The 12259-nt window shown below is 47.4% G+C and overlaps 1 protein-coding gene across 1 annotated transcript in view; it reads right to left on the reverse strand.

Moving 5' to 3' along the window:
* The window catches only part of LOC139461020 (glutamyl aminopeptidase-like), a 167858-nt gene extending 159345 nt beyond the window's left edge, over positions 1–8513 (reverse strand). Inside the window, exon 1 of the mRNA XM_071242502.1 lies at positions 6119–8513. Coding sequence (XP_071098603.1) covers positions 6119–6966 — 848 coding nt within the window. The 5' untranslated portion in view covers positions 6967–8513. The remainder of the gene's footprint in view (positions 1–6118) is intronic.
* Positions 8514–12259: the final 3746 nt, after the last annotated feature.

The following is a 12259-nucleotide window of genomic DNA, read 5'->3' on the forward strand; positions in this document are numbered from 1 at the left end:
AGGACAAAATATGAAATTGAACAATTTTCTTCTCCAAAAATGTTTTAGGAGGATATTTACCATTAAAATAACACAGAATATTACAACAGGTACCTGTAATGCACAGGCTAACATTATTTACCAGAAGCAAGTCATGAAGAAAATTTGCATCCGGATACCTTCCGGATACCTTCCGGAAACCTTCCGGAAACCTTCCAGATGCCTTCAACAACCTTCAAATTGCTTGGTATTTTCAAGTTAATTTTTTTATGTGTTTCACACTTAAGTGAACAAAATGCACCCCCCAAATTTTGACATTTTTTTTGGAAGGTTTCCGGAAGGTTTCCGGAAGGTATCCGGGCCGGATCCAAAATGGGAAGGTATCCGGAAGGTTTCCGGAAGGTTTCCGGAAGACGGAAACCTACACTTTTTTTGCTGTGTACAGCTGAATCCCGACACCCAATGACAGTCATAGATCACCTTGTTCCCTGACACCCAATGACAGTCATAGATCACCTTGTTCCCATGTCTGTATATATACAGCTAAATCCCGACACTCACTGACAGTCATAGATCACCTTGTTCCCATGTCTGTATATATACAGCTGTATCCCGACACTCACTGACAGTCATAGATCACCTTGTTCCCGTGTCTGTATATATATACAGCTGATTCCCGACACCCAATGACAGTCATAGATCATCTTGTTCCCTGACACTCACTGACAGTCATAGATCACCTTGTTCCCATGTCTGTATATATACAGCCGAATCCCGACACCCAATGACAGTCATAGATCATCTTGTTCCCTGACACCCACTGAAAGTCATAGATCACCTTGTTCCCGTGTCTGTATATATACAGCTGAATCCCGACACTCACTGACAGTCATAGATCACCTTGTTCCCATGTCTGTATATATACAGTTGAATCCCGACACTCACTGACAGTCATAGATCACCTTGTTCCCATGTCTGTATATATACAGTTGAATCCCGACACCCAATGACAGTCATAGATCACCTTGTTCCCTGACACCCAATGACAGTCATAGATCATCTTGTTCCCTGACACACAATGACAGTCATAGATCACCTTGTTCCCGTGTCTGTATATATACAGATGATTCCCGACACCGAAATGACAGTCATAGATCACCTTGTTCCCTGACACCCAATGACAGTCATAGATCACCTTGTTCCCATGTCTGTATATATACAGCTGAATCCCGACACTCACTGACAGTCATAGATCACCTTGTTCCCATGTATGTATATATACAGCTGAATCCCGACACTCGCTGACAGTCATAGATCACCTTGTTCCCGTGTCTGTATATATACAGCTGAATCCCGACACTCACTGACAGTCATAGATCACCTTGTTCCCGTGTCTGTATATATACAGCTGAATCCCGACACGCAATGACAGTCATAGATCACCCTGTTCCCATGTCTGTATATATACAGCTGAATCCCGACACTCACTGCCAGTCATAGATCACCTTGTTCCCTGACACACAATGACAGTCATAGATCACCTTGTTCCCATGTCTGTATATATACAGCTGTATCCCGACACTCACTGACAGTCATAGATCACCTTGTTCCCGTGTCTGTATATATATACAGCTGATTCCCGACACCCAATGACAGTCATAGATCATCTTGTTCCCTGACACTCACTGACAGTCATAGATCACCTTGTTCCCATGTCTGTATATATACAGCTGAATCCCGACACCCAATGACAGTCATAGATCATCTTGTTCCCTGACACCCACTGAAAGTCATAGATCACCTTGTTCCCGTGTCTGTATATATACAGCTGAATCCCGACACTCACTGACAGTCATAGATCACCTTGTTCCCATGTCTGTATATATACAGTTGAATCCCGACACTCACTGACAGTCATAGATCACCTTGTTCCCCGACACCCAATGACAGTCATAGATCACCTTGTTCCCGTGTCTGTATATATACAGCAGGTCCCCGACACCCAATGACAGTCATAGATCACCTTGTTCCCGTGTCTGTATATATACAGCAGGTCCCCGACACTCACTGCCAGTCATAGATCACCTTGTTCCCGTGTCTGTATATATACAGCAGGTCCCCGACACTCACTGCCAGTCATAGATCACCTTGTTCCTGTGTCCACTGATTTTATATAAACACCATGTTTGTTCAATCACACAAATGTATCATTTGAAGTGGGTTTTAAGTTTGTATGGGCTTCAGTGTGAGGAAGGGATGTCTGTCTCCTCACCCACACCCCACCTCCCATCCATCCCTAATCGCCCTACCATGGTGATACTGCCCTTGGTGAGGACCAAGGATACTGTCGACATGATTAGGTGGGGACGGGGTGTGGGGTTACCCGAAGGGTGCTTTTCGTTATGCAGACGTGTGGAAATATGCCACTCAGCCCCTCTTCATAGTTCGGTGCTGAAATTAGCTTCAGCTATTTCAGATGTTTAGTGATCAAAGTGCTGGATAGTCAATCACTGCCACTGACATTTCCCTCCTACTTTACTTTTTTTAAAACACATTATTCCACCGTGCTAATGACAACCGTCACAGACCAGGCAGGTCGTGGGATACCTCCAACCCTTGGCTGGTCCACAGTAGACCACAGCAGTCACCGTGTGTCCTCTGCAGATGCGATGTGTAGGTACATGGTCCCAACGGCAGGTGCACACTCAAATGTCATCCGTAATACTCGGCATTGATTCTCACCTCAGAGACTCTCTCACAACTGTGTGGCAAGACATGAGGCTGGCGAGACGCTCTCACAGCATGGCACTCCGTCAGACATGGGGCTAGCAAGACGCTCTCACAACGTTAACATGGGACACCGTCAGACATGGGGCTAGCAAGACGCTCTCACAACGTTAACATGGCACTCCGTCAGACATGGGGCTAGCGAGACGCTCTCACAACGTTAACATGGGACACCGTCAGACATGGGGCTGGCAAGACGCTCTCACAACGTTAACATGGCACTCCGTCAGACATGGGGCTAGCGAGACGCTCTCACAACATGGTACACCGTCAGACATGGGGCTGGCGAGACGCTCTCACAACGTTAACATGGCACTCCGTCAGACATGTGGCTAGCGAGACGCTCTCACAACATGGGACACCGTCAGACATGGGGCTGGCGAGACGCTCTCACAACGTTAACATGGGACTCCGTCAGACATGGGGCTAGCGAGACGCTCTCACAACATGGGACACCGTCAGACATGGGGCTGGCGAGACGCTCTCACAACGTTAACATGGCACTCCGTCAGACATGGGGCTAGCGAGACGCTCTCACAACATGGGACACCGTCAGACATGGGGCTAGCAAGACGCTCTCACAACATGGGACACCGTCAGACATGGGGCTAGCAAGACGCTCTCACAACATGGGACACCGTCAGACATGGGGCTAGCGAGACGCTCTCCCAACGTTAACATGGCACTCCGTCAGATATAGGGCTAGCGAGACGCTCTCACAACATGGGACTCCGTCAGACATGGGGCTAGCAAGACGCTCTCACAACATGGGACACCGTCAGACATGGGGCTGGCGAGACGCTCTCACAACGTTAACATGGCACTCCGTCAGACATGGGGCTAGCAAGACGCTCTCACAACATGGTACACCGTCAGACATGGGGCTAGCAAGACGCTCTCACAACATGGGACACCGTCAGACATGGGGCTGTCGAGACGCTCTCACAACATGGGACACCGTCAGACATGGGGCTGGCGAGACGCTCTCACAACGTTAACATGGCACTCCGTCAGACATGGGGCTAGCAAGACGCTCTCACAACATGGTACACCGTCAGACATGGGGCTAGCAAGACGCTCTCACAACATGGGACACCGTCAGACATGGGGCTGGCGAGACGCTCTCACAACGTTAACATGGCACTCCGTCAGACATAGGGCCAGCGACTCGCTCTCACAATATGAGGCCAACCGGGAACGTAACGTAATCGGGACAAACCGGGATTCGAATCCACGGTCATTGTTTTCTGGCGTGCCCAAAGGACACAACTTGGCACAGCGAACTGCGGCACCTGAGACGAGTTGGCCACCCGTTTCCCCTGGTTGGCTTTCAGTTGGATGCGATTAAGAATAGCAGTATTTGGGTTGTAGACCTGCTAACCCCAAGTAATTACATGGTACATTCTTCACGACAAAGTGAAGTCACTCAGACACCTTTGCTTGCAGTACTTAAATTCTCTCTATAGCGCGTACATGTTTCTCAGTTGGGTCGCGGGAGTTCTGTCAAGGCATTATAGTACGAGCATAACGAAGATCGTAATTGCCGTAGTTGGACAGCGTTTCAAAGATTAAAGCATTCCCTAATTGTGTGCACTGTATACTAGCGTGACTGTTCCCCCTTTTGATCATCTGGGGCTCGTTTACAGGAATGTTGCTATGAAATGATAAGCAAACAAACGAGTTGTTTACATTATTTTCTCTACTCACAAAAGTACAAACTGATTTTTGTTTTACCTATATAAATGTATGAAGATTTTACCTTTTCATCAAACGGTAATGTTGCAATGGTGAGAGTGAAGATGTCCCTTTTATCCATAGCATCCTTTGTTGAAGGAAATAATAAGGTACGCATCATGTGGCCCACATTATAGCGTCATTTCTGACAGGAAGCCTCTTCATTTCAATGAAAATGAATTCATCCATTTTTCATATCGAGCTGACAACATAATGTTTTACAAAGTCCATATGTACATGCCGTTGTACAAGGTCCATATGTACATGCGGTTGTACAAACGTTTAGATGTACATGCGGTTGTACAAGGTCCATATGTACATGCGGTTGTACAAACGTTTATATGTACATGCGGTTGTACAAACGTTTATATGTACATGCGGTTGTACAAACGTTTAGATGTACATGCGGTTGTACAAACGTTTAGATGTACATGCGGTTGTACAAACGTTTAGATGTACATGCGGCTGTACACGGTCCAAATGTACATGCGGTTGTACAAACGTTTATATGTACATGCGGTTGTACAAGGTCCATATGTATATGCGGTTGTTCAAACGTCCATAAGCACATGCGGTTGTACAAACGTTTATATGTACATGCGGTTGTACAAACGTTTATATGTACATGCGGTTGTACAAACGTTTATATGTACAGGTGAGGTGAGATGAAATTGGGTTTAACGCTGGGTTCAAGATAAGCGCACTTACATAGCGACGTGCATTCACATGTGTGTGCGTGAGATACCATGCTGCAGCGTAACATGTACACCTACTCAGACACTAACTCCGAGCCGACCAGTCCTTGTTTTAGCCCCTTATTGCCGAGCGCCAGACAGATTATTTGTACAGACCGTAATACACATCTTTATATGTACATGCCGTTACATAAACGTTTATATGTCCAGGCAGTTGGGCTAACATGGACAAGACACGTGCCATTATCTCCTGATATGTAAAGTAAAAAAGTTATCCAAATCATCCAATGTTTTTTTATTTTTTTTTGTATCTTATCATGTATCCATTAGATCAGTAGACCTCGTGCCGTACTGTCAGATATATCATAACACCCGCTGCATCAACTAACACGGCTAACTTCCCTCTGAGTGGAAATATTCCAAAATAAACTTTTCAAGATAAACATACGCACAGTCGTCCATCAACAAACTGCGATACAAAGAATCGCCGACATATAACCATTGAAGGTGTTCGCCTTTACGGTTGTATTCTGTGCCTGAAGTAGGCAACACTTGCACCCTGCAGACAAACTGTATCATCTTTCACCTTGTCACAACTAACGCGTTGTTTGAATTCATGTAGTGAAATAAGGATTACCAGTCGTGTTACTTGGTATCAATCAATCATAATCTCAATAGATACATTTGTCTCTGATTTGGCCTTGGTTCTGCTTTGTCCAGTGAAGTCAACATTACGTCAACATGTGCGCCATTACAAAGAGCATCGTCTTGTCGTCAACAAAACAATTATTCTTGTTGGGTATAACGATCAACGCTTCATACACACACAAACACACACACACACACACACACACACACACACACACACACACACACACACACACACACACCTTCAAGAAGGAAGTAAGGTAAGTATGACCTACCTGGTTCTGCCCTCTTTGGTCTTGTAGGAGCTGAAGTAGAGCCCTGTTAAATTGTCCCTGATATGACCGTCGTATTCGGCCACTTGGATCACGTACTCCGACCCTGCAGGGAGCTCACCATCCAGCTCTGCCACATGGAACTGGTACTCATTGTCATAGAACTGGCGCTTGATCTTCCTGGCAGGGTACTGGTCACCGATGGGTAGTACCTGCACCGTACGTTCTATGATGTCTATAGCATTCCTATGGAACATGACAAAACTGGTGGCTTTGACCACCCGCACACTGATGTTCACTGAGCCGTGATAGATGAAGTGAGTTAGGTCCACTGTCAGCTGCACCTCGTAGAATGAGGGAACCAGGTCCCGGGGGAGACGGATCCTCCGCCATGGAGGTAAAGTGTTCGTGTCTGTAGGTGTCTGGGTGGGGAAAATGGTGGAATCAAGACCATGGTTGTCCGCAAGGGAACCATTTATACACACGCACTTCCGATGTCCAGGGTTAGTGAGGTTGGTGGCTGTGCCGAAGGGCAGGTTGTCGGTTACATTGGACAGCCGGGTGTTCGGCTTCTGTGTTTGACCTTGAGCAGACGATGCTGGTCCCCTGGATATGCCGTAACAGAAACACCCCACCTCGGTACCGAAAAACAGAACCAACAATGTAATTATCACAATCACAAGAATGAGAAATGAACACAGTATTCCCACTTGAAACCTTGACATATAGCACCCTTTGTCGCGGGGTTGTCGAAGTGTGACAACTGTCTCTTTGGTACCAACGTTATTGGCGTTGGTCAGTGGCCTCTGCTCTGCAATAGTTACATCCGGGTATTTGTCGTTACAGTCCATTGTGCACCGAACATGTATATTCTCTATTGTCCCTTGACCAGCACTCCTCTCTCACGGACTCCTGACAGCCACGACACTGCCTTCCCCTTGTTATACTACCCGTGTGTTGTCCGGTGTGTTGGTGATACCTCCTCCCCACTGCTCGTGTCCCGAGGGTCCGTCACATAAGTCCAGTATATGACGCAGTTAACTCCTTTCCCCGCGCCAACGTAGGACTGGCTTCAGACACTGTGTTTCATAATGTGGAAATGTTATAAAAACGCCAGACCTCCACTGCAACAATAGGCAAGAAATGATGTCTTGAAAACCAGGGACTTCTTTGAGAAGCAGACTAGAGCTACAATACTCACGGCTTGTTATGGATTATGATGTATTGATTCAAACAACTTTTGGAGTCCTTTGATAGATTCGCCATATGAGAAAAGTTGTGTTGTCTCACCAGCCATGCGAGCTGGCTGTAATCCCAGCTGCACCCGAGAGTAATGTGTTAGCGATGCATAAACTTGATTGCATAAAATCACTTATAAAGCCAGTATCTCGTTCAAATGTCTAACACGGAGCGGATATTGACATAAAACGATGTCTTTTCTCTCGCGGGCCAGGCATCTGACGTACAGTACAAAAGTAGAAAAGATGCACCTCAAGTTCCGCCACAGAACAGTTAATCAACACACTAAATAAGAAACTATTTACTAAGAGAAGACATTTCTTCCTCTTAAAACCATTACACTTAACAACAGGAGATGATACAGATCGCAGTATTGCGCTATAGCTTTCGTCTTACATCTAGGAAACGCGGCAAAGCTAGCAGTGTCTACAGAGGCTGTGTGTTCTACTGCGTGACAGTTGTCAGATGTGCCTGCACGTGGGCATCTTCGGTAGAGTTGGATAATGACATCAGCAGGATGGGTTCCTAGTTGCCAACTCTGAAACTTGTCACTGCAAACACTGCTATGTAAATCATAGCATGCCTGGATTACCGAAATAATCTGTTACCGATTCCAGGGAAGCGTAGAAATACACTGAATTGTCACTCACCGCTTGACGTGGCTTCACAAAAAAGCCTCCGCGGTGTCCCACCATGTCCCTGTCACTCTCCGCGCGTCCCTCGTGCAGCGTACAAGCGGTCGCCAGTGTAGTGTCCACACGTTACACAGAAATGTGTAGTCGGTAAGCCAATTACAACAGCCTGTAGAACAGCGGTATGGGGTCCAGCAATCTTTAAAACAGACAGAGAAGGTATCGACCGAGAAGAACGCCGCTACGCGCACACTACAGCCTGTGTATACTAGTAAAGCGGGAGCTTACATTGTCAGTGGATGGTACTGCGTTCAGGTAATCGTCTCCGACATGGTTGGTCCCAAGCTACACAACCATTGTTCAGTTGGGCCCCTTTATGCCACGCACCAGCCGTTAGTTGAGTTGAAATGAATTCTTGCAGCATCACAATCGTGTCTGCTGGTCATTCTACACAGCAAACCAAATGCACTTGAAGACAGCGGCGGCGAGAAATGCTACAAGTGGCTGACATACTGGTCACGGTCGCTACCAGAGCGGGGGAACTCCTGTCTGTGTACAACACGGTTGCTACTATAGTGGTACGTCAGGTGTCTGTGTACAACACGATCGCTAGTATAGCGGTACGTCAGCTGTTTGTGTACAACACCGTCCCTACTATAGTGGTACGTCTGTTGTCTGTGTACAACGCAGTAGCTACTAAAGCGGTACGTCAGGTGTCTGTGTACAACGCAGTAGCTACTATAGCGGTACGTCAGGTGTCTGTGTACAACGCAGTAGCTACTATAGCGGTACGTCAGGTGTCTGTGTACAACGCAGTAGCTACTATAGCGGTACGTCAGGTGTCTGTGTACAACACGATCGCTAGTATAGCGGTACGTCAGCTGTTTGTGTACAACACCGTCCCTACTATAGTGGTACGTCTGTTGTGTGTACAACGCAGTAGCTACTATAGCGGTACGTCAGGTGTCTGTGTACAACGCAGTAGCTACTATAGCGGTACGTCAGGTGTCTGTGTACAACGCAGTAGCTACTATAGCGGTACGTCAGGTGTCTGTGTACAACACGGTCGCTACTATAGTGGTACGTCAGGTGTCTGTGTACAACACGATCGCTACTATAGCGGTACCTCAGGTGTCTGTGTACAACACGGTCGCTACTATAGTGGTATGTCTGGTGTCTGTGTACAACACGATCGCTACTATAGCGGTACGTCAGGTGTCTGTGTACAACACGATCGCTACTATAGTGGTACGTCAGGTGTTTGTGTACAACACGATCGCTACTATAGCGGTACGTCAGGTGTCTCTGTTCAATACCGTCCCTACTATAGCGGTACGTCAGGTGTCTATGTACAACACCGTCGCTACTATAGGGGTACGTCTGGTGCCTGTCCACAACACTGTCCCTATTATAGTGGTATGTCTGGTGTCTTTGTACAACACCGTCGCTGCTATAGTGGTACGTCTGGCGGCTGTGTACAACACGCTCGCTACTATATTGGTACGTCTGGTGTCTGTGTACAACACGATCGCTACTATAGCGGTACGTCAGGTGTCTGTGTACAACACGATCGCTACTATAGTGGTACGTCAGGTGTTTGTGTACAACACGATCGCTACTATAGCGGTACGTCAGGTGTCTCTGTTCAATACCGTCCCTACTATAGCGGTATGTCAGGTGTCTATGTACAACACCGTCGCTACTATAGGGGTACGTCTGGTGCCTGTCCACAACACTGTCCCTATTATAGTGGTATGTCTGGTGTCTTTGTATAACACCGTCGCTGCTATAGTGGTACGTCTGGCGGCTGTGTACAACACGCTCGCTGTTAAAGTGGTCCGTCTGGTGCCTGTGTACAACACCCTCCCTACTATAGTGGTACGCCTGGTGCCTGTGTACAACACCGTCGCTACTATAGTGGTACGTCTGATGGCTGTGTACAACACCGTCGCAACTATAGTGGTACGTCTGGTGTATCTATACAACACCATCGCTACTATAGTGGTACGTCTGGTGCCTGTGTACAACACCGTCGCTACTATATTGGTACGTCTGGCGGCTGTGTACAACACCGTCGGTACTATAGTGGTACGTCAGGTGCCTGCCACAACACTGTCCCTATTATAGTGGTACGCCCGCTGTTAAAGTGGTCCGTCTGGTGCCTGTGTACAACACGCTCGCTACTATAGTGGTACGTCTGGTGGCTGTAAACGACACCGTCCCTACTATAGTGGTACGCCAGGTGTCTGTGTACAACAATGTCCCTACTATATTGGTACGTCAGGTGTCTGTCTACAACACCGTCCCTACTATATTGGTACGTCTATCGGCTTTGTAAAACACCGTCGATACTAAAGAGGTACGTCTGGTGCCTGTTTACAACACTGTCCCTATTATAGCGGTATGTCTGGTGTCTGTGTACTACACCGTCGCTACTATAGTGGTACGTCTGGTGGGTGTGTAACCGTCGCTACTATAGTAGTACGTCAGGTTGGCTGTGTACAACACCCTCCCTACTATAGTGGCACGTCTGGTGTCTGTGTACAACACGGTCGCTACTATATTGGTATATCTTGTACTTGTGTACAACACCCTATAGTGGTACGTCAGGTTGGTGTGTTCAACACCCTCCCTACTATAGTGGTACGTCTGGTGCCTTTGTACGACACCGTCGCTACTATAGTGGTACGTCTGGTAGGTGTGTAACCGTCGCTACTATAGTGGTACGTCAGGTTGGTTTGTACAACACCGTCGCTCCTATAGTGGTACGTCTAGTGTCTCTGTACAACACGGTCGCTATTATGTTGGTACGTCAGGTGTCTTTGTACAACACCGTCCCTACTATATTGGTATGTCTGGCGGCTTTGTAAAACACCGTCGCTACTATAGTGGTACGTCTGGTGCCTGTCTACAACACTTTCCCTATTATAGTGGTACGTCTGGTGGCTGTGTACAACACCGACGCTACTATAGTGGTACGTCATGTGTCTGTGTACAACACCGTCCCTACTACAGTGGTACGTCTTGTGCCTGTGTACAACAGCCTCCTTACTAGAGTGGTACGTCTGGTGCCTGTGTACAACACCGTTCCTACTATAGTGGTACGTCTGGTGGCTGTGTACAACACTGTTGCTACTATAGTGGTACGTCTGGTGGGTGTGTAACCGTCCCTACTATATTGGTACGTCAGGTGTCTGTGTTCAACACCCTCCCTACTATAGTGGTACGTCTGGTGCCTGTGTAAACACCGTCGCTACTATAGTGGTACGTCTGGTAGGTGTGTAACCGTCGCTACTATAGTGGTACGTCAGGTTGGTTTGTACAACACCGTCGCTCCTATAGTGGTACGTCTAGTGTCTCTGTACAACACGGTCGCTACTATGTTGGTACGTCAGGTGTCTTTGTACAACACCGTCCCTACTATATTGGTATGTCTGGCGGATTTGTAAAACACCGTCGCTACTATAGTGGTACGTCTGGTGCCTGTCTACAACACTTTCCCTATTATAGTGGTACGTCTGGTGGCTGTGTACAACACCGACGCTACTATAGTGGTACGTCATGTGTCTGTGTACAACACCGTCCCTACTACAGTGGTTCGTCTTGTGCCTGTGTACAACACTGTTGCTACTATAGTGGTACGTCTGGTGCCTGTGTACAACACCCTCCCTACTATAGTGGTACGTCTGGTGTATCTATACAACACCGTTCCTACTATAGTGGTACGTCTTGTGCCTGTGTACAACACCGTCGCTACTATATTGGTACGTCTGGCGGCTGTGTACAACACCGTCGGTACTATAGTGGTACGTCAGGTGCCTGCCACAACACTGTCCCTATTATAGTGGTACGCTCGCTGTTAAAGTGGTCCGTCTGGTGCCTGTGTACAACACGCTCGCTACTATAGTGGTACGTCTGGTGGCTGTAAACGACACCGTCCCTACTATAGTGGTACGCCAGGTGTCTGTGTACAACAATGTCCCTACTATATTGGTACGTCAGGTGTCTGTCTACAACACCGTCCCTACTATAGTGGTACGTCTGGTGCCTGTGTACAACACCGTTCCTACTATAGTGGTACGTCTGGTGGCTGTGTACAACACTGTTGCTACTATAGTGGTACGTCTGGTGGCTGTGTAACCGTCCCTACTATATTGGTACGTCAGGTGTCTGTGTACAACACCCTCCCTACTATAGTGGTACGTCTTGTGCCTGTGTACAACACCCTCCCTACTAGAGTGGTACGTCTGGTGGCTGTGTACAACACCGTTCC

Source organism: Haliotis cracherodii, unplaced genomic scaffold, assembly GCF_022045235.1.
Source record: "Haliotis cracherodii isolate W230 unplaced genomic scaffold, xgHalCrac1.p SCAF_14, whole genome shotgun sequence".
Taxonomy (NCBI): Eukaryota; Metazoa; Mollusca; class Gastropoda; order Lepetellida; family Haliotidae; genus Haliotis; species Haliotis cracherodii.